Source organism: Numida meleagris, chromosome 5, assembly GCF_002078875.1.
Source record: "Numida meleagris isolate 19003 breed g44 Domestic line chromosome 5, NumMel1.0, whole genome shotgun sequence".
NCBI classification, from domain to species: Eukaryota; Metazoa; Chordata; class Aves; order Galliformes; family Numididae; genus Numida; species Numida meleagris.
In genome coordinates, this window is record NC_034413.1 from 60,420,787 (window position 1) to 60,444,905 (window position 24,119).

Genomic DNA, 24,119 nt, shown 5'->3' on the forward strand with positions numbered 1-24,119 from the left:
TCTAGTTCAATTTCCTAGTTATTTGTTACTACACACTCAGAAGGGAGAGGAGAACAGACACTACAGAGAGACCTGAAATTTGTCATCAAGTACATCGATAATGAAAGCAGAATCAATAACCTTCATAGAAAAAAACATAAGGAGTGCAGCATCACTAATGAAATGCCATACAAATGTAACAAATTTCAGTTGAACTAATTTGCAGAACCTATCACCCTAAATAACGCAATGTTACAGGAGAGTTAAGAAAAATCTATATCTCACATCTTTGTCTCCAAGCGTTTCCAGGAGCAAGAGCAGAATGGTTTTGAAATGTTCCTCCCAAACTCCAAGATTATCCTCCCTTGTGATCTTCAGCAGTTCCAGGAGAGCTCCTTTCCGCTCCTCCACCCGCTCATTGTGATTAGAAAGCTCTTTCAGAAGATCAGCCACCAAATCCGAATGGTCAATGGGTACTTCTAGGACAAATGGAAGCAAGTCACTTGGGGAAATGGGGGAAAAGATGCCCATATTACTAATCTTCCACAAAACAAAGTGCATGGAACAACAGACCACCCCCAAAAAGGCATCAAATCCCAAGCGGACTCTGTCAAGCAGGAAAGAGGACATGACTAGCCCTAATTTCTAATTTCACCCAAGTTCCTAACACTGCTCATGAATCTGCACATGGCTTCTAACAAATCAAGAAGAGATGACAATTGGATTTTATCCATTTCCAATAATTACTTCTACAAGAGGAGAACCGTCAGTTTATCCCAGACACACACCCAAAACCAGTGATCACATGTGTAACCTTTAGATCAAAGTACAATGAGTCATCAGTATAATGCAAGGGAATAAAGCTAAGGTGCAGCATCGTTTAAATTTTGTGAAACACTCAATAACAAGCTAATGAGTCATTTGAGTTTTAGCGTAGAAGATCCCCAAATCAGTGTCCCTTGAAGATATACTTAATTTAGACTTTAAGGGACTAGTTTGAGAAAAACTCTAAAGGAGAAAGTAAGAGAGAACAATAACAAAAAACCACTCAAATTGCAGCATAGCATTTTCTCAATATCCATAAATCAAGTTCTGCTGTCACATGAGAACAGAGAATATTTCATGCCAAGCCTTGACTCACTTGCAAAGTAATACACAACATATACATGGACAGGCATGTATCCGAGAGTACTGCACATATACAAATGCATCAGGAACAGAACAAGCTGCCAACAATTTTACATGATATGCTAATACAAACCATCCCGAAGCTGATCCATGTCATCATCAAAAACTGCTTCCTTGAGGGCAGTCTTGTCGTAAGTGTTAATTGTGTCGGAATAAGGATAGGGGTTATACTCTCGAGCACGTGGTCCTGAAAAGGCGCGGGGTGGCTGAGTGTTAAGTAGGGAGGTTTTGTTATCTAGAGCCATCCGTCCTCCTTCTACAGTGTCACTGCCTCCCCGAACATCGCTGGTAGGTACCGCAAGGCCACCATCTCGAGACACCTGGAGATCAAACACAGAAAAGACATAAGACTATAAAAAGGCTACAGCTTCCACAGAATTTGAGTTCACTCACCAACAGGATCACACCCATTAATTTTGTGTACAATCCTTTATGTATACATAATACTTAGACTACCACCTCTTCCCCTAATTTAGGTAACAAAAGTATCTCGTGATCACAGGGCAAAAGCCTATGCTAACATTTCTAATTAGAAATATTTCTAGAACTGCACAGGCTAGGAAAAAATCAAACAAGGAGCAGGACCAACCACCATCTAACAACAACCTCCTTTCAAGGAGTTGTAGAGAGTCATAAAGTCTCCACTGAGCCTCTTCTCCAGATTAAACAATCCCAGTTCCCTCAACCATTTCCCATAAGACTCGTGCTCAAGACCTTTCACAGTTTCACTGTCCTTCTCTGGATGCGCTCCAGGACCTCGATGTCTTTCTTGTAGCGAGAAGTCCAAAGGGCAAGGTGTTAGAAACCATTGAGAATAAAACACTTACAAGAAAAATCAAGAGCAACTGGATTTTGTACACTAGTTAATAATCCAAAGCCAGGCTTGAAAACCATAAAAATTTCACATATCTCCAAATATTAATCAAATCAAATACTTACCATGTCACAGTCTTTCTTTCCATCACGTTTGATTGGCTCATTCAAGTCCTCTTGACTACGGAAACTAAATTTTTCAATTGCTTCTGTGACTCCACGAAGAGAGCTGTAGATTTCATCAGAATTTAGGTTCTCCGTGTCATAATCCAGCATACTAAAGACCAAACGTATATGAAATGTTACACAAGAAATTGGAATCAACTTTCGACTTAACAAATAAATGTCAAGTTGGAAACAAATGATTTGGCGTATCATTTCTAACAGAGACCTTTAACGAAACATGAATGGAATCAAAGTAGACTTCAGGTCTGAGTCTCCTAGATTTAGCCCATCTGAGAGGAGGAGCTCAAATGAAGGAAGTGGCATTATATTGCTGTAATTGAGCAGAAATCAGCTCCTCTGTTTGTTACATTCCAAAGCAGTGAATGTGCTAGCTTCTATCAACAAAAAAACCCCTATCCCCATAAGGTAACAGTGTTCATACAGAAGAAAAATAATCACTATGAGAACTCAAAGGGTTCTGACAGCTAGTAGATATGTAATCAACAAAATTTAAGCTTCATAATATATAAAATATATTTTGTCAATGAATGCAATAGATTTAAACTGAAATGAAAATGTATCTTGATATAAAGCTTAGTCTATCATATCCCAGTTTCCATTTATAGAGTAGTAAAAACAAAACCACTTGCAAGATACCTTGACAAAAGATGCATTTCAGTAATGAGCCTAAATTTGAGAATTCTCTCACTAAAATCGAATGCTTTCTTGCAGTCAGTATGTTTCTCAGAAATTCTTCTGAAGTATAAAGCCAAAGAGTCATCCAAAATTAAGTACCATGAAAAAAATGCCCAGCATGCAAAGGCAGATGATACAGGAAGAAAAAAAAAAAGATGTGGCTAGGACAAGAAACTCCTACATGCTTTGCGGAAATTAAAAGACAGTATTGGCAGGACTTTGCTCTATCCAGGGAGAAGTTGAGTCTGCATGGCAAACAATTTTCCAAAAGAAATTTAAAGAAGAGACCCAGTAACTGAGAGCAATTTCTCTGGGGGAGTCTCGGACCTTAGCAGAGCCAGAAGCAAAGAAACCAAAAGAATTTAAGACATTTACAACAAGTTGTTAGTCAATAAATGACAAGAAGCAGCTCCCTACAGGTGTCAATCACTATTTCTTAACAGTTTGGGAAGGATGACAAGATGGGCTTGGAGAAAGATGGCTGAACAAAGTTGTGTTCCTTTCCCACAAAAGAAAGATTGCTTGTGAGGTGGTGAGAAAAAAAATAATAAAAACAAAAAATCTCTTTTGAATCCTGGGTACACAGTCATTATTTTCAGTACAACTAGAAGTAGGATGTTCATTATCCAGAACCACTACTTTTTTCTGGAAGAAACTTGAACTTCAGACAAGGATAAAATTTATGTTGCCCAAATTCTTTGGGATTAACACACTGAAAATAGCCATAATCCCTGGCTCCAAGCAATGCTATTGCCCTGCAGTCACACAAGCACCAGCACAATGCATTCTGGCAAAGAAATCGAAGAACAGCTCCCTGACTTTAAATGGTGTCCGTCCAGCCAGGCCTGGCTAGGAAGGAAAAGTCACCACTGAAACAACAGACCAAAGCCAGGAAACAAAAGCTGTTCATAAACCCATAAGACAGTATTTAGGACCTTCCAGATAATTTAATGACACCATTGCTTTCCAGACTTCCCAAAAAAGTAAATGCAATTTTTAAATTCTTTTTAAGTGTCAGTAATGGAGAAGACCACCTTTGCTTCATACCATCTTGAAAATATTAAACTTGTGTTCAAGCATGATTAATCCATAGATAGTACAGGCTTCTTCAAGTGAGCAATGGAAGAGCCATTCTAGAAAGTATATATTGATTGTAACTGTGTACCCACACCAAGAGATGAAACGACTTACCAAAGGTCACACAATGAAATCCATGGAGAAAAAAAATTAAGAAATAAATAAATCAAGAAATAGTCCCAGATATACTGACACGAAATCTGCCAGAACCTCTGCTTCTTTCCTCGGGAATGAATTTTGCCCAATACAGATCAATGTACATATTCTGCATTGCAAAACGACTACAGATATTTATGAACAAAGAACTACCAAATCTGATGCATTTTTCAAAACACAAAACCACCTTTTGCTAAAATCTAAAGAATCCAGTGATTTCACGTCAAGAGTAAGCCTGTGGTACGAAATCACATTATGGCTGTGTTTTACACAAAACAAAACGTTACATGTAAACACACATATCTACTGACTGTATGTGTGCTGGAATAATTCACAGACAACGCGATGGAGAAAAAAATAACATGGAGCTAAACCTACCTTTGAGGGGAAAAAAAAAACAAGAAAAAAAAGCAACCAATCAAGAAAACTAGGAGAAAGTCACAGGATGAAATAGAAGTGAGTAGAGATGAGCAGTGTTTAGGGATGTCACAGCATTATTTTCCATCTTCTGCTGCACTAAAACAATACAGCCCTCCACAGGTTTATCAAAACAAAATTTGGCTGTTTTGCAGTCTGACAAGAAATTTTACTTTTCTAAACTTTTATTCAGTTTTCAATCCAAACTATGTGTAAGTAATTAACAGTTGAGCATCCTCAAGCAGTACACAGTAACTGGTTTCCTTGCACTTTCAGGCTCTGAGCTGGAATTATTCCAAACCTCAATGCTGACTTATTAAAGAAGGAAATATTGGTTCTCAACTAGTGTAGCCCCCCTCCCCCTGTCCAAATCAACACCAACCTCTTCCACAGATTTCTCATACGGTCCTAGAACAGAAACCAAATATTGATTTAGTGTTTTACATCTTCCGGTATTCAGGGTTGTCAAACTCCCAGATTTTCAGCTTTCCAAGAACTATTTGTTTGGTTTTGTTTCAATAGCTTCCAGTTAGGAACTTCTTCCTTTAAGACAATATAACCCTTCCTCAAGCGAGACACACATTTAAGTCAGAAGAAATCACATCTACAGGAAGCCTGCTGATAGGGTATAAACTTAATAATAACCCAAGTAATCTAACAGATCTGGCAAATTAGATTTGGTTTTTGATCAAAACAAGTATCCAGTTTTAGTCTTGTACACTGATTAAATATCTACAAACAGACAGGAACAAAATGTAAGAGTACAAAGGGGGAACAGCAATCCAAATTAACAGTCAATAACCTCTAAATCTTGTGGGAAGGACACTTAATACAACTAACTTCAAGACTACACAGTTCCAAGATGTTCCACAATCATCATGCAAACAGCTGGTGAATCACATACACCTCATCCTCACTGGCCACCAGATACTACTGCAGATGTGAAATCACTATCACAACAAGTGCATACAGAAAGTGCTCAACAATTGTGTTCTGCATTCAGGAAACCCAGCAGGGAGAAATAATTTGGAAAAATTCACTTTGTTTTTCCACTGGCATGCCACATCTCCTCCACAAAGAGAGCAAGTGACTGATTCATCTCCCCATTCTGAGAACTAACATCATTCCAATTTGTTTTTCAACTGAAGCCGTTGGAAATCATTTCCTATGTTTGAACAAATTATAAGGTATGAAAGGTAAATAGTACTGTGACATCTCAGACAAGTTGGTTTAACAGGTAGCTTGTTACCTGGGAGAATAAGAGCGTCTGAAAGTCTTGTGGGAAGGAGCGGTGGGGATGGAGTTAGGCTGAGAAAGGGGAGGGGGGTGCTTCGACAGCCCATCTGCACTCCAACCCCAGAACCGACTGCAGTGATCAGAGAAACGAAAGAGAAAAACAGAGAAAGGAGAGGGAGAAAAAAAAAAGAAACTATAATCTGAGTGGCTTAGTGCTGTCATGCTGCCTTGAAGAGAGAAAAAAATTAATAGAAACGAAATTAAACAAGAATACTCCACTGAGCCCCATAAGTCATTGCTTTGGCCTTTATTATTCATTTTCACTTTTTTTCCTACCATGAAGATACGGCTCACACAAAAATAGTCTCGCTTAAGTTGTATAAGTAGGTATAGTCTCTATTAACAACACTTAAAACGCTTTAAGTGAACAATCCCTGATCAAGCATCTGCATTCAAATTCTATGCAGGTATTTGTGAGCAACAGGATTTCCAGGAAGATAGGAGAGCTTGCATTGAACTTCATGAAATAAATGAAGATCAGTCTAGAGCGTATATGTGTCAGGCAAACTGGGGGCTTGTTTGTCTCTGCAGACAAACTGGGAAGACAGAATGAAACCCAGACTCAAACTCAGTTCATATTTCTCTTGAAACCTCTACAGGAGCCTTCTGGTTACCATCTGGCACCATACCTTTGGTCAAGGCAACCAAATTTGTCTGAATGTGTTTCATTTTTACTTTTGTCTTGTTCCCTCTGTGTCACAGAAATGATCATAATCATCTTCTAAACAATGTAAGTGTTTGAGCTCGTGGAATATTCAGCATGCCAGTTTGTTTCTATTAAAATTAAGCATACTTGTCTCAGAAAGTCATATGTGTATACGCAAGTGAAAGATGCTACAAGATCAGAAGGGGCAAACAGGTCAAGAGTTGCTTCAGCACAAACAGCAGCAATGCCAGTCAAAAACTCATCTGACGTATGGTGTCAAATTCACTTGTTAACCAGCAATCAAGAACATAGCTATTACATTCAACTGTTACAGAAATGCACCAGACAGTCGGAATGCTGATTAGAAATCTCACAGCTCAAGATCACACCTACCTGCAAATGAGCCATTGAATAATGCAGACCTGTATTTATTGTATAAGGTGGGTGGTTTATTTTAATTCTTTTTCCATGTCTTGCCTTGCTCAACTCAATATAGAATCCATTAAAGTTTATTTTAAAGGTATTTTTTTTTATTTTCAATGAAAAAGCAAGCATATAAAGCTTTCAAGGCCAAATAAAATTATATATTTGTAATGAAAACACCAACACAAACATATATAGCCAAATAAATTACCAGCTTTTTTTAAAAAAAAAAACTATGCACAGGTTTCTGGGCTACTAATAAAGGCAAACCTATTCATTTGATATTATTCCTTCAAACGCTCCTAATGGATTGTAAGTGAAAATTCACAACCTGCATGTGACATCTCAGCTCACAGAGGATGCTTTTTCAATCAAAATAGCATTCACACACTGGAGGAATTCATAGCTTAGTATTTTTCCTTTTGTCATATTATATCATTCACTAAATCTGTGATTTTCTCCATCCAGCACAAATAAAAACCATTCACCTGCACACTGCTGAGGAAACATTCATTATTCTTACTCAGAAATGTGTTTTTTTTCCTATCACTTTCAGATTTCCCAAGTGTCTTCCTTGCTTTTCTTCTTCAGAAAGATCTCCCTTGCACTGTAACTTCCCTCCCCAAAAGCTATCAGGACACAAAATTAGGTACAAATGCAGAAGCAACTCACAGATCCAGTGTATATGTTCTAGTGATTATGAAAGCAGAACAGAATGGAGCAAAGGAAAGCATAAGGAAGGGCTTTCTCCAAAGCCCCACATTAACCTTTTGAAAAGGCTAGCAAGCAGGACTACTTGAGCACACATTATCATCTTGACCAGCAAGTTAGCTATTGGCATCAGCTAAGTCCAGTTCAACCAGAACATCCAAAATCTATCCAGACAATTCAAATACAAGTACATACATATATAAGTTACTGGGAATTCAATTCTAATGGTAATCAGGAGAAGTAATGTGACCTAAGGCCAATAAAATACATACTTACTATAGATAGTATCAATAAATGTTTGTCAATTCACATTAACTGAGAACATGGTCCACAAACCATTAATAGTATGGGACAGCAGCTATACCCAGTAGCTTTTTTTTTTACATATGTATTTCTAGAGAATCCAAACTATCCTTTTTACATGGAAGACTAGATATCTGAGTCCCCAAAAATATACATGGCTCTAAATATGACTCTTCCAATCCGTGCATCAAGTTCGAAGGAAAATAAAACCTTCAAACCAATGCTGGCATTAAGAATTGGAGATAACTTTTCATCTGGACTGCACTCAAGCTGCCTACGCAAGGAAGAGACATGGAAAAGGCAAGCAACAGCAGGCAACAGTACACTGCACAGACAACCTTACTACAACACTTTGGGAATGGGTCCCATAGAAGGTATGGTCAAAACCTGGTTCAAAGAAGGGCTATACAGAGAAACAGTGATAACTTTCATCCTTGGGTCTGCTAGTTCCTCAAGTTTGCAGACAGAAAGGTCACATTCTACACTGTAAGGTGAACTGCAAACCACAGTGTTTGTAATGGAAAGATGATATAGAAACATCCACACCAACATCGTGTGAGGTACCGCAGCGCACCCTACTTCACAACATCTGTTAGTCAGCATATCTTCCAAGGCCTTTTTTTTCCCTAAAGAAGAACCATACAGTTTCCAAAAACAGAACTAACTTCTCCCTTGTTCAGTAAGTCACGACCTCAAAGTGTGCTACACAAGACACATTCAAGAGTGATGCAATCCAGCAGAATGTCAGAAGCTACTGCCACTGATTCGCAATACTTGCCACGACCTTTTCTGCAAGTGGTTAAAATCTGCAGCTATTGCTACTGCCTGCAGGTTACAAAAAAGGTAGAAGTTCTCCCCAATTAGTTTAAATGGCTTTTAAAGCAGCTTCCACCTTCACCTACCACTGAACAATAATTATTGTGTAGTCTTAACTAAATCCAGCAAGGAAGCAGGACACTAATTGAAAAGACACCTAAATTTTGGGATCAACAACTTCAAGAACTCCATAGAAAATCAAAGGAATGACTGTTTTTGAAAGGAAATTCCTGGACCAGTGTATCAATAACAATTTTGGTCTTCACAACTTAATGGCAGAATGCTCTAGATTTAAATGTCCTCTCTAACCATTCCTTCAGAACATATTCCATGTGATAAACTCTCTAGTTCCTAACCTCAAAAAGCCTGAAAAGAGCAACACTAAACTGAGTGGATGATGAACACTTTAATCTGTACCTTGATACATATAATTTGACATCAAGACGTAATAAGAATGTAAAGACAAACAGAATAGCAGTGAGTGAAGTGGCAAAAACAAGTCATATCACAGTGGCAAAACCCAAAAAGCATGGTGAAAGGTCATGAATTTACAGAAAAGGTCCCACATGCAAACATGGCTTGCAAAGTTTCAATATAACCATCAGGAGACAATCTGTAATTCCAGTGACAAATATCTATCAGCAGAGCCACAATACTCAACCTAGTAGAAAAGGAAGCAACATTGTTGGAATCATTCCCCTGAAACTATCACTTAATTTCTTAGTAAAACTGTTGTTGAAAAGCCTCACAATAGGCAGCTTGACCTTGACTTGCAAACTCTCAGTCTGGTTTTGGATTACAGCAGATTTAGGGTTACAAAGATGTATTGAGATATACAGAATTTCCTCAGGAAACTATGTCCTCCCCATACACTGCTGGAATAGTCTAACTAATTCATTAAAAGCTAACAACCTGTGTTTTTCTGACACATGGGAAGTCAAATGCTAAGCATCCTCTCTGGACGATGTTTAGCAAGTCATGACAGGGCTGATTAACAAATTTCAGTGTAAATTACTACACTGGACCATGAATTGCCATCCTTGCCCACTGTATTTCCTTCTGTTTCTTCTTGAGCCACAGCAAAGTGACTTCTCATAATGAGGCAGGGCTTTTAAGCTTTCCCAGCATGAATCAAAGCACAACCAGGTAAGTACTTAATACCTACCATATTTCTATGGTCCCAGAGCACACTGTTTAAATCCTTATCACTTCTGCTCCAAGTTTTTCTGGTACCAAAAAAATGTGTATTCTCAGAATGCAGGAGTTAGTGTTTACAGAATAAAAGGTTTTGGAGAGGACTAATATATTCTAGGGTAGCACCTGCAGCTTCAGTAAGACACCTGACTGCAGCAGACATGCTGCCCAAAGGATCAGGAAGCTATTCTGCTGGTGACCAACAAGGAAGGTGATTTGTGAGATGTTCAACATTGAAATACAGTCACCACCTCTATATATTTTGCGTCCTCACAAAGCATAAGAGAGGAAGAGGGGAAGTTCAGCATTTCTCTCTGCAGCACAAGCACTGCAATAGTCAGGTAAAATTACTGACCATAAGGGCACACTCAAAAACCAGATCATTGAAACCCTTGACTTGAAAGTTTTATGTACTTTGTGATATTTGCCATCTACACAACACCTTGTCACTAATGCTGCCCTTTAATATTACCTTTATTAAATCCACAAATGTGATTCTGGAGAAGGCCTGGTTATAAAAGAAAATTAATATAAGAACAGACATTGAGATTACACAGATCAACGTGAGGACTCAAACACTGAAGTCAATCACCAGCCATGTACTATCATGTTTGAAGCCTGTTCCTTTGGAACAGTTTACTGTAAACTTTTGATCTCTCATTTGTTTTCAAAGTGAGTCATATTTTGCATTATGCATGCTCAGTGTTGAAACCCTTTAAAAATTTTTAAGTGGTTTAATTAACCTGCCACATTACCTTGGAGACAGCCCACCATGGGAACAGTTGGTAGGTGAAGTCAAGGGGCTGGTTCTGCTGCTGGAGTGCCGAGAGGGAGTCCTACCAAGGGTATTGCTGGGGGAACCCTGGCACAGAAACAGGAAAACAGGGATTAGCAACATGTTGCAACACACAGACAAGCGTATCCAACAGCAGCAACAGATCCAAATACCGCCTTTGTGCTAGACAAGCTTGGTACGGTTTTTGTTCTTGCTCTTGACCCAAAAATCTGCAGCCACAGTTCACGAAGACAGTAATGTATTCTCGAAGATACGGTGCTCCGAGGATGAAGAAGCACATACACACTTCTCTACTATTCACAGAACCTGCAGTTTTAATTTTGCAGCACGTATGGCCTGCAAATACTGCTAGGAAAATGGTTTATCAATTCACTAAACTACTCAGTTTCTCAGACGTTATTTTTTCAGCTTCAGAGCATGCAGACCATTACTCTGGCAATTTAGCAACTTAATTATGCAGCTATTTTACGCATTGTCTAAAGCATTCTGATTGCGCTTGTAACGATCATAAGCAATCAATCTAACTTATTTTTCCACTGGCCTGCATAATCATTCATACCACAGGAAAATGAGTAGAAACCATTCCCAAGTCTGACTCACTCCACAGAAGAGGAAGATAAACGAGGTGGAAGGGACTAGAGAATCCAGTCCTTCCTCCTAGAAGCCTAATGCTGCAATTCGAGTTTACACAAGTCTGTTGTCCCTATGGAAGGGCAAAAATGAGAAGGTTCAAATTCCAGCAAATTTCACAAGATTTCCACGCATGAAAAAAGGCAAAAAAAAACACCCCTAAAAACTCCTTGCAGCTGAGGGGGAAAAAAACATTTGGAAGCAAACTAACTCTCCATTAACATTCTCTCAAATTATACATGCAAGCACTATATTAAAAATCACTGAATTATTTGTTTTAACAGTCTCATTAAAGTAACATCAAACAGAAGCCTCTGCAGATACATTGCTTCAAGACAACAGCTACAGATAGTTCATGCTATTGAACATTTGCAATAGCTTTTCAATGAGCTGATGTCTTTGAGGCTCTGCTTTTTGCAAGAACATGGGCCTCTCACCACACTGGTGTTACTGGAGTTCTTGAGGTGGTTGTGCAGGAGCTTGGTAGCACCATCCTGGAATGTTTTTGGCAAGGCACCAAGTAACATGGTAAACTCAGGAGTGTTCAGTTCAAAAAGAGAGATCAGGACTATTTGTGCTGCCTGAAAAAAAAAAATAATGTTAGTTCCTATTTCGAGCGTACAATTTGTTGGTAACAATTCTATGGTAAATTATACAAGTTTCACTTCATAAGATTCCCATATTAAACTTCTGACATATTCTGTCACGTATCACAAGGAATTACCGTTAGAGTTACACCTTCTTAGCTTCAAGTACAGTGTACTCAGGTGTCCTGTCTCACAGCTAGTGAGAAAATCTAATGACTCTCCTGTCCAGCAGATATTTCCATTGAAAAGTTACTGCAAAAAATTTCAAGAACCAAAAATCAAGAGCTCGAGAACTGCAATTTGTCATTCCCATACTTTCTACTTCAAGTGAAGAAGAGACTAGTTCCTTTTCCCACCCAACCTCTCCTCCCCTTAAGGATCCAATAAATTTGTTTCATCAGACAATTCTCTGCTCCTGTTTTCTCACCTCTCCCTCCCTTACCACTGCGGCTGTTTCAGCAACTGAAGCTTCTGGCTCAATTGGAAGACCTACCAGGCTGGTGAGAAGAATCTTTCTCCAATCCTTGTACAGGATAAACCCAACCAGATTCCCTGAATTTATAGTAAGTGAAACAAAACAACTGCTAATTTCACTGGAAAGGGCTTTAACCTATCTACCTGCAAGAGTGGCTGCCAGAACAGGTTCTCCACTAACTCCATCAGTAAAGGTACACTATCTTGAGAAGATATGAAGATACAACATAATAACTGATCTTAAGAACAGTTAAAATGAAACAATGGTAAAGGACCTCTGATGACTTGCAGCACCATCTTCTGCAGCTGGTGTCAATGGCTACATCCCAATCTCCAGAATACTTATCTGGATACAAAAGCAGTGGCTTAGACTAACAAAGAAATGAGGCTATGTCAGTTTTTATTTTAGAACAGCATATATGCTTAGGAATAGCAGACACTTGTGTCTCTCACCCTTCTGGGAATTTTCCAAGACTTCCTAAGAATGAAAAATAACTTTAAAAACGGCAAAAATATAATTCGCAATTGTGGTGATAACTGTACATTCATTGTTCTCATCAACTCAAAGGAGAAGGAGCTTTCAGTAAATAATGCATTTGTAAAGTTGTGATAATTAAGTGTATCTGCAGTGCCCTGTGAAGTGGAATCCATTATCAGATGATGAACTTGGGTACACAGAAACCCTTTCAGAGTGGAGAAGCATCAAAGTACCTCATTGTTTCAGTATGCAAATTGCAGTTTGAGCTGCACTGATCCTTCTGCTCATCTGGTCAATTTGCAGTAACACAGCATTGCTTATAAAAAAACATTTTCCATCTGTAGATTTCAAAGCTTAGTAAGTAATATCCTTTTCATACAGCCAACAAAGAAACTGAGGCACACAACACTCGGTGGGCTTTCTTTCCATGGACTGCAACGAACAGGTCTTGCGACTTCGTTTCATACAGATCATGCCGCGTTCTGCCAAAACTCCCACTGACTTGAACAGAAACACAGCATGTCATTATTCACTTCACGCTAAAGTTGTAAGTGGGGAGATACTTTTTCCCCCTGGCTTTCTTAGCTCCAGACTCTGGTGCCCTCTGGCCTGAGTTTTGGGCAACTCTGTCATGAAGTTTGCAAGGTATCCAACAGGCATCTGTATTTCTGTCAAGTTTTGATCCAACAAGTTTTCACCAACACACTATTTTCTGTAATGAAAATATTACTGCGAACAAGATCTTAGATCAGCACGTTGAACTGAATGCAAAGTGACAAGTCATGCCAAAATACATTCCCACTTGTGAACGTCATGCACATCCTGGACTGTTAGGAAATGGACATGCAGATCTTCGGTGTCAGAACAAGCAGATCTCATGTTCACAAGGATCAGAAAAACAGGAAAATTGATCAAGAAGGTTCCCAGGTTTAAAGATCGCTCAAAGACTAGAATTCTGGAGATACTCTAGCAGTTGGGTGCTGCCCGAGGTACAGCGAGGAAGGAAAGGATTTAAGATACCTTTGTTTCCACACATCTCTCATCGATGGGTTAAAAATAAGATCATCCTTGGAAAACTCCTGTGTAAAAACAGCAAAAAAGGCACAAAAGTATGTGCACTCCAACACATGGTATTCTGAAGGTATTTTTCTTGTGGTATGCCAGAGGTATAACCACAGCTCATCTCTGAGCAAAACCAAAGCTCCATCAGGGACTGTGTGCTCCTGAGGCTTCACTTTGAAGCAGAACGTTACTTAAAACTTACAACTGAACCCTGACACACAAACAGGAATATCTGGAAGAAGTACTGGCTCCCTGAAATCACTTCAGCTTCATTTCATTTTTGTGTGCTAGCTTTAATGAAAGCAGAACTCTGCCCGCACTCCCTCTCTGCACAAACTACAGTTTGTTTTTAGAAATGTTTGCTCGTCTGCCAGTATTTTGTGTACACTGTGCTCTTCAGCAGCTTTGTTATTGCCTGCAAGTAGGTCACTGGGCTTTGAATGGAGGATTTGAGAAGCAGCTCACAATGCTGGTACTCTTATGTGGCCCAAAAGAAAGCAGACCTATAGTCTACATTTTTTTGAAATAAAGCCAAGTACTACTTACAGCCTGAGTGATGCTCCATAAAGGCCTCAAAAGCAGCACTGGAATTATGTGGGTTAATCTTGGCTGTGTTGTTTTTAAGTAGTATTAACTTACTTAAAGGATTTTTTTTTCCTAACTAATGCTTTTGAGCTTTAAAATCTGTGGATGTCCAGCCTGTGACAGACTATAGAATGTTTTCATAACCTCTGGTTATTTCCAAAAATCTTGGAGCTTGTTTCATTCCATTACTGAAGAGGTAGATAAAAAGAGGCAATAACAAAAACCTTATTTCTGTACATAACATCCTCCATGCAGCATGCATGCTTGATGATATATAATTAGAAGAGACTAATATCAGAATTTTCCTCTGCCTTTGTATCCCCATACCATTAGTGTGGAATGCTAATCCATCTCCTTTCAGTGACAAATAACGTAGGCTCTACAGATGACCTAATCTTAATGAGGCAGCTCTCTGCTAGCTTGAGCTAGAGAAACTCCAGTCAATTCAGAGGCTGCCTATGCAAGCAAGGGGGTCTGGCTCCATGTCAGGTTGCTGAATCATTTGCAGAGGGCTGCTTATGTAACTTCGTTATTTTCCTTATAACAATGCAGCAGGGGATCAGGTTCCACAAGCTGGCAGCAGCTCCCAAGATTTCATACTTATGCCAACGCAGAAGTCATGCTGTCTCATTGCCAGCTGCTCAATGGACACAAGTGCTTTAGCAACTTGGTGGGGGTGTTTTTTTATCAGAATCTAGTAACCTCTGCAAATTAGTTGAAACACTAAAGACTCTTTGAAGCAGTTTGGGTTCATTAAGCAAAAAGATTGGGCTAACTGGAGAAATGTTAAGGGAAAATGCAGTCAGTGACCTAAGCTTAATACCAGTGCCTGGTGACTGCTGCTGCAGCTGGTCTGCTAACAACCAAGCAGAATAAGCGACTACTTGCCTGAACTACCTGAAAACAGTTTTCAAGTTACTCAAACCTATACTAGTGATGAGCTCACTAAATTGTCACCCCCATAAATGGAGAGAACCCCAAACTCTGTTTCTGAGACACAAAAACAGGGGTTAACAGAAAAGCACAGAGCCAAAACATTATTTCACGCACAGGCACACTTCTTTCAGGCCCCTAGTCAAGGCCTCTTTACACAGCTAGACAGTGGCGATTGCAAACAAGATTAGTGTGATTAGTGCACACAGCTTTTAGTCTACCTGTTTACATTTTTCTTCCAAGTTTCCTTCACCGGGCCCTGAGGAAGCAGTGGTTGTCCTAGCTGGCAAATCCTCACCTACCCAACTATGCATGGTCTGGGTTTGACAAACAGGAAAGGCGGTATTAAGAGAAGGCACAGGTTTCAACTAAACCATCTAAAGACACAAAAAGCATTAATATTTGATTGACCCACAGGAGGATTCCTTTCAGCAGAGGGCAGCACTGGCTGAAAATTAAGCTCAGCCACAACTCTCATCCATATGTATCATCACTCAGTGCTCCTGTGAGGCTTTGTTTTGGCAGCTTCCCAGTATCTCCACAACCACTTGAAAACCTCTGCTGGGGTGCAGAGCCCTGGCAAAACACTGGACTGAGATGGTACCAGGGTGACACGGGAGCAGGAACACATATCCTTGTGGATGTATCTCTCAGGAAGAAGAAAAGAGAGGAAGAAACAGCTGAGAACCTCCAAACTCCTGACTCCAGTTTGGTCATCAGTCTAATAGACCAACACCAGCTACAGATGCCTTTTATGATGCGATTGGTCTGGAGAAGTTCCAAAGCCAACTTCTAACAAATACAATCACACTCTATATACATTATTAATCTCAGCATCCAGTCTAAGGCAAATGCATTAATAACTTAAGGCAGACTGGAACAGAGAAACACCCTCTCATGTCCCTTGGAATTATACTAAACTGCAGATCCAATATAGATCCACTGAGGTGGGGAGGCATCAGTGACATACTAAGCAGCTTGCATTAGCTGGCATAGGGCAATGTTTCCATTCTCTGATGAGCATAGCTGATGCTAAGCGAGTTAATTCACACCCACAGAGAGTGTTCACAGGCTCTAAACAAGTGTTATTTCAGTGTATCTTCCAGCAGACAATTAAGTGTTAGCTGGCACTAAGCAAACAAGCTATCTGCCAAACCAAACCTCCTCCTTGTTCTCTTTTTTGAGACTATAATCAGGTGAATACAGACATCCACATCACTGATATGGTACTATGACAAAATGGCTTCATCAGTTCATACATAACTCAGTTTTTCCAAGATTTATATTAGCATATGCTTTTTACATCTGCATCCTGAAAAGGAAGAAATTGTTTTTAATCAGATTTACATATCGAATTAATATACAGACCAACTCCACATCACTACTGTGTTTTATACAGTACACAATATATCATGAGAAGTTTTTGGAAGTCATGGATGGTTGCATTACATGTGTCAAAGGCATCTCAAAAAGGTGCCAGATAAATACAGATCTATAATGGATTAAGATTCCTTATGTTCTCTTCTGTCACCTGGTCATAGCAAAGACTTTGACAAAAATGTTCATTACTTTTGCAGAGCCAGCTGCTATCCCAGAAGTCAAGCTGATGAAGGCTACCCCGATTAACTTTGCTCCATGTAAAGCAGCATTTACAGCAGAAACAGGTTTGAGAAACTCTTAAACTAAGTCTGGCATGATGTAGACCTGAATTCTGAGGGGGAGATTCCCATATATAAGTTAAGGAGGAAGAAAAGTTTCTGAAATTTTGTTTGCAGCAAAAATATGTCCTTTATGCTGCAAGAAGTTTCAAATCCTGATTTTCAAAACAGACCTGTCACTTATAACCACACAGGTGTGCATATATTTCTATATACGTGGCACATACACAAACATGTTGTGCCCAGACATACAATATAAGCATGAGTATACACATTCTATGAAGCAATTTCTTATCTCCTATTATCAGACAGTAGGCTCTTATTATTTGAAGCAAACTGAGAAAAGGTAACTACCCATATTAAAACTGCTTCTAGCTCAAAGGTACCTATGAAGCTGTAAAAATCCAAGAGATTCACTTTAAGGAAACTACTCCTGATACCATGTTTCCAACAAAGCATGTGATTATTTTCTGGCAACCCATGCTTGGAAAAACAATTTGCCTTACACTAAGTACACTAAAAATATTTGGGTTCTCATAGCTCTGCAGCATCAAATTCAAAACAAATGAAATGAGGGCTACTGTTTTGGAAACATAGTTAGGACACCAAGATCCTTTCTGTTCTAACAGCATTAAGTCAAGTAAACACTGAAGTCCACCAAGTGCCACTTTTGATGAATTTCTCTATTTTTCCTAATACCAACTATTAAAATGCCTGAAAGAAGCTCCTCTTTGCACTGAGATCTAGTTTGACTTCTTTAGGAACAACCTTTGACTAAAAGGCTGAACTCAGCATGTGGTCACAGTCCCTCCATAATCTTAAGGTCTCATTCTCTCTGGCTACTCATGGGGTCAGTGAGACATACAAGTCTGCTGTAGGAATATGGCAAGAATTTTGGAGAGCGCTCCAAACAACAACGGCAAAGCCCAGTCCACTGGGGAATACTGAAATGATTTGCCATTCAAAAGTATTCCTGCAAATGCCCTTTGTGCCACTGCTACTGTAACAGGCCACAGCCAGCTGTATTTACTGCCCAACACTTAAGGACGAATGATGCCATTTGAGCTCACTGGGAGGCTTCGGGCATGCTTTCACTCTGAAACTTCTGTCTAAGAACTCCTTGACTCTGCCCACAGCTAAAAGATTACAGCTCCAGCGGCTTCGTGACATCAAGCTGCAAGGGAGTCCAAGTTCACTTCCTTAGCGGTGTTTGCCTATTGCCGGTCCTGGTACAGACACTGCAGCAGTACCTAAATGATCTACGATATCTAAAACTTTCTTCATGTTTTAGATATCATTTCCTTTTGAAGTGATAATATCAATATTTACTGAGAAATGATATTGAGGGCTGCTAGTTAAAATAAATTTTATCTTCACATTGGCTGTTTGAGCGTATGAAGAATTTGTTGACCTGTAGCAGCTTCTCTAAAGTCTTCCTCATCTTCTGGTATAATTCAGAAACAATTTCTCAATTAATCAGCCAGAATCTAATTAGAGGCCTCAATCTAATTTCCATTTTCAAACTAATGGGCTCTTCTCCAAGAACAAACTATTTTCCCACACAAAATCCAATCCTGGTACTCAAATTCAGAATTTTACCTACATAAAGAATGCACAATAATTTCTCCAGCAACATTAGTGAATGTATGGTGGTTACTGACAATGTCCTCAGACCACCCACTACTACCAGCATCACCATTTCGAGTTGTTCTTCCCTGTGCCCTACCCAGTGATGAATCCTTGCTTGGGGAAAAAGCAGCATTCAGCTGCACATGCAGAAAAGGGCAACACCCAAAATGCATCTCAGTTTCCTACCTAATGCAGCATGATTTGCTTCTACCTAATAGCTTTTGTTCAACACGGAGGACAAATGTCTTTCACCTTTCTTCTACTGTTTGCAGGAAGTAACTTTAACTTTAATACAATGTAAACATCCAGAAGTATTAACAATCTTTAAAACAAGACAAATATTTATCCATAGCACATTGCAGATCACCTCATTTTAAACATAATGCCTGACAATAATTTTGACCATATATTCATTGCTACTGTCAACAGCTTAAATGGTTTCTACCCTGAGAGGGGATCATGACTTTTGGTCAATATCAACTCTATTTTCCACAAAGTACATCATGGTTCTTCTTGTGTGATAACAGAGGTTATTGTTCTGCACGAGAACAAGCTGACTTCTGCACAACTGCGTTTCCTTTGACTTTGTTTCTTTACGATTTCACTAGCTATAAAACATGATCTGTAGTTCAAGTCAGACAGGTTAAGCTTGCCCATTAAGTGTGCTTAAGTAGTCATAAGAATATGCAAAGTTTTATTCATATATATTGTTCAGTTAGAAAAAGGTCTTTGGACTAGATACCACTCTTTGTTCTAATTTTCTCCAGTGCCTTAACACCATGGGGTTGGGACCTCCAGGATCATCACATACACAACCATTTGCTCCTGAGCATTTGTAGGAGTTGAGTCAACTGCAGCGATTATCTCAAAGCTAGATTCTATTGAAAAATTCCCTTCTTTTACATTTGTTACACGCCTCTTGTAGCGCCTGATCATTTGGAGTCTGAATTGCCACTCCTACTCCATAAACTCAACTGCTGTCTCCAAGTTTATATTTTGACAAGAGTTTCAACTGCACAACCTGCTCTGCATTTAGAGAACTTCAGACCTTGAAAGTTATCTGTAGCAATACCTTCCACAAGGAAAAGAAGTTATAATCCCTAAATGAATCTTCTTGATATAAAAAGTGGTACTTTTTACTCCAGTTATAGTCTCCAGAAGTGGAGGACTTTAAAAAAAATTTTTTTTTAAAATGTTCTTCAGAACGTTTCACCTGTTCAGGTTGGTCCTTGATAATCCAGTTTGTTACTGCATAATGAATTTATTAGTGTGTTAACTATTGTCCTGATAGAGATTATGGCCAGTGATCACTTATAAATCTCCTGTGCCGCATTGTTTCTTCTGAAGCCTGTAGTTTGCACTATGTTCTTAATAAAATCATAGTACAGCAACTGTATGATGTAATAAAGATCACCTGTGCATTCTTTTTTTAGTACCCTCAGTTAGCTTAACTGCACTATAATTTAAAAGCTAGAGGCATCAGAGGCAAATCCAAGTAACGCGCAGATTTAATAAAGAGAATTTAGATTCAGCCATCTCTTATCAACCTCCAAGGCACTTGCCCAGGTACTGCTCAGGTGGAGCTTGCAGCAAGTCTCTGAGGCAGACAGGACAGTCACTGCACTGTGAACACACATCCCACAGGTTCACAGCTGACAGCCAAAATTTCAGCTGCTGCAGAGATACTCTCAACTTTTCATGCAGCAACAATGACCCCTAATGGTGGAATATTTCTTCCACTGAGCAATACACAAAAATTTACTTTCCAAAGCATAACTCTAGTTAGTTTACCGCTCCCTCTTGCCCGCAACTACCAGAGTAAACTGCCTGGGGTTTACTCAAACGCTAACAAAAGCAGTTTCTTCCCTTTTAATTCTGACTTCATATGTGAAAGTATCATCATAGAAATACACATTCCAGATTTAATTCTCAGGTTTAATGTCACTTTCTTTTCTGAGATGGACTATCTTGAAACAAATTTTAGTTGTGCTAGTGCGAGTAAACGCTGCAAAAAACCTTCTAAAAGCAGGTGAGACATCTGTATGCCAGAAAGCAAACAGCTTGCCCTCAAAAATGTTCTTTGAATTCCTGGGTCAGCCATCAGATAGTATTGCAACTGCAGCACCCTTGGTACCCAGTGATCATTTCATCAGAATTGAATAATCGACAAAAATAATTTTATTTCCGAAGTTATAAAATAGTATTATTCTAGCATTAATTCAGCACAAAGTGCGTATAGAGCATAAAAATTTCATCCAGTTTTTATATTCTGATATCATTAAAGGTGTTTGGGATTTCTTTTTTAATTAAATCCGAGTACATTTCAAAGCCTATAACTCCTACCGGAATCAATTCCTACATCTGGGCTGGGAACTGGAGGTAATTTTAAACTGTGTTACAGATGCCAGGTACATAAAACGAAGTTTCACTTTTCTCTTGGGAGAGATGAGTATCACTATCTGCTCCATTTTAGCTTCCTTGGCACTTGCATGTATAGCAAGAAAAGGAACAAGTTGACTGTATTATCTAAGCCTGACCTAAATGTGTCATTATTTTTCCAGGTTGAGAAAAACATACAGTTTTTAAAAGAAAAGAGTTGAGAGCCCTTGGCAGCTTACTGATTTGTTTACTTTCTTTTAACAATATTGCAAGATAAAAGTTGTGCTAGGTTTCATTTGAGTCTACAAAGCAACTAAATAAACAAAAATCTACAGATATTTCCAGACTGCTCAATAAAAAGCATATTTTCAAACTCTGATCCTTTTTCCCCATGGTAATAGTAGCTAAAGTCACATGGCTGAGTCTACTGAACTGGCAATTCAATTTGGAAGTTAAGGTATGTAAAAAGTCAATCTAACTACTGAATTTTTAATTACCTCTATGATCAGTTAGTTTGTGGGGGAGTCTCCTCCTTGTTGTTTTTGTTTTTTTTCTCTTTTGGAAGAGTAACTACTGCAAATACTTCATTATTCTGAATTATTCATTATTACCTTTCTCACATCTGAGCTCTTTGGTTCTGTTGTCCAAGTTATAATTCTAGACACAGCAAGTCTTGTCTCACTAGAGTTCACAAAGTCCGTTGGATCCATCTGTCTTGCCAAGGACTCAATATATTTCAGGATAGCAACTTTCACCTGAGAAGTAAAAAGGCATTTGTTAATCTCACAAGCTAACAAAAATAGAATTATCATATAATAAGCACATATTGCTACAGATTGACAAGACCTGCGTCACACTGAGGAAAAAACATCCCCCTGCTGCATCTCCATGTCAGTTATCAAGAATAAATGCAACTTCCTACACAAGAAAAATTTTGCCTGGAATGGTTCAATCAGAATAGGCTTGAAAAATGTACGGCTGCTTGTGCATTTGCGTGAGCACATGAGTACTTCATCACACCGTTCCCACCAGTCTGAAACATTTTAAAGTCCTGCGGTTTCTCGTGCCCATGGATATTGTTCCAGGCACCAAACCTTAGCTTTTGTTCTCAAACCAAAAGCACGAGGCTGAAGTCTAAAAGGATTTCAAGTCTGGGAGGTGGCAGAAAGAACACAGTATCCATTCGGCATCCCATATATTCCTGCCTCTGATATCATTTTAGTAGCATCAGGTGCTTACAATTAGTCATCTTGTCACAAATTCTGTGTTTTCATTGTATCTGACAAGGCAAGCTAAGATGATCGTGCTTATGCTTCATTGAAAAGGTTCGATACTGACCTTGAGGTTTGGTGTTTGGGTCTGATCCACAATAAACCTCATCAAAATGTTAAATTGTTGATCAAATGGAAAAGAATCCCTGTCCAAAGAAAACCAAGGCAAAAATGTGATGCAACATACATTCCCAAGACTAAATTAACCAATACGTGAGAAGGTACACAGTAGAGTTCAGCACCTACCACACTTTTGTTCCTAAGTTTACCCTCAACTATTCAGAAAACTGCAAGTAGAACAATCAGCTGATTATTGTTTTACTACGGGCTAAACAATGCTAAATCAACACCCCCATACACTGTTACTCAGTCTGCCTTCTGTACACTTATCCAGTTTTTGGCATACCTGGCCATCCCTTCTTCATTTCAGGCTGTGCTTTTTTTTTTTCCTCCCCTTTCTGCCTTTTCTCTAGTAGGAAACTGCTTTCTCTTTCCCTCAGAGTTCATATCTGGTTTTCATTTCTCTTCTCTATCCTATTTTACTCCTGGATAACTACTACTATCAGTACTGTTTTGTTTGTTTTTAGATTATCCGTTTCCATGATGAGTTGAACTTCACTGTAAGTATGTCCTGTGCTGGATGTCCTTAAATGAGGACAGGGACTACAGAATTGGTGTGCAAAGAGCGGTAGCGTTCAAGGTCTTATCCTGACATTATTTGTCATTCAAACACATTTAAGATGTTACGAACTTTGTGTTAAAGCATCATTTTGTGTTGTGAACACGTAAAGCAATTGTTTTTAATCAAAACAAAAACTGATGCCCAAACATGCACGCCAAGAAATGCAAACTAACATAACTGATCAGTTACACGCTTGAAAGTTATGCTTTAGGTATTGCGACATAGTTTGTTCTCATTTACGTTGGTGTTCCTCAGGATTGAGGCCTCAACACACATGGTACCACTGGGTTTGTAAAACGTTAATCATGTGCCTTCCTGTAACCCTGTAAAAACCTACACAGTGTTGCTATTTAAGTACTCTACCTGGTGACATCCAGAGCTTTCTGAACTTTTGCCTGCACAGACCCCAGCAAATCTGCTCCCATTTTCTTTAGCAACTGTGTCAGGAGAACAAAAAGCCAATCCTGCAAGTCATCTTTGTGAATGATGATGAAATCAACCAGGGTTTCCAGAAACATGCTGAAGACCTACAAGCAAAACAAGTGTCACAAAAAGGAAGGCTATGCTTCAAATAAAAACTAACTGGAGAGTTTTAAAAACTTGAGTTTCAGAATTATTGTTATAGACAGTTTAATGAATGGATGATTTTAGTGACTGCATTGCTTTGAAAATAAAAATCAGACAACAGACATATATAAAGTGCAGTATTAAAATACCACATGAAACAAATGAAGGAAGAGGAGTAGAATACACTTACTCTCTGTTGTGAATTCCACGGCAAAGCAGGCCATGCAACAAAACAAACCACTTGTTAGCACACAGTGATCAAACATGATTGTTCATATGCAGTTTGTCAACATAAAAGATGCATTCATTCCAAGTTTACATTTTCTTAATACAAAATACCTTCTCACTAGAGTTATTTAAAACATTATATACCTTGTGTCAGATCCAGCTCATGAAAAGCAATACCCCTGAAGTCAACAAGTCAGGAGAACTTGATGATTTTAGATAATTGTATAACCTCCAATCTTTACCAAGTTTTTTCCTCACTCCCCCAGTTTATTCTGACCTC

At 38.9% G+C, this 24,119-nt stretch overlaps 1 protein-coding gene across 12 annotated transcripts in view; it reads right to left on the reverse strand.

Annotated features, from left to right (window-relative positions):
* CLASP1 (cytoplasmic linker associated protein 1) overlaps nt 1–24,119 on the reverse strand; it is a 154,396-nt gene that overhangs the window by 18,842 nt on the left and 111,435 nt on the right. For 7 of the 12 annotated variants that reach the window (XM_021397903.1, XM_021397897.1, XM_021397907.1 and 4 more), the window contains 9 exons: nt 23,802–23,804; nt 23,408–23,571; nt 22,430–22,508; nt 21,703–21,846; nt 11,744–11,887; nt 10,636–10,742; nt 2,107–2,257; nt 1,241–1,487; nt 265–455 (listed from right to left, as the gene is read on the reverse strand). In XM_021397903.1, the coding sequence (XP_021253578.1) occupies nt 265–455; nt 1,241–1,487; nt 2,107–2,257; nt 10,636–10,742; nt 11,744–11,887; nt 21,703–21,846; nt 22,430–22,508; nt 23,408–23,571; nt 23,802–23,804 (1,230 nt within the window). Of the gene's footprint in view, nt 1–264; nt 459–1,240; nt 1,488–2,106; nt 2,258–10,635; nt 10,743–11,743; nt 11,888–21,702; nt 21,847–22,429; nt 22,509–23,407; nt 23,572–23,801; nt 23,805–24,119 lie in introns of all 12 variants that reach the window. The other 5 variants (XM_021397902.1, XM_021397900.1, XM_021397896.1 and 2 more) reach the window with 1 other exon arrangement.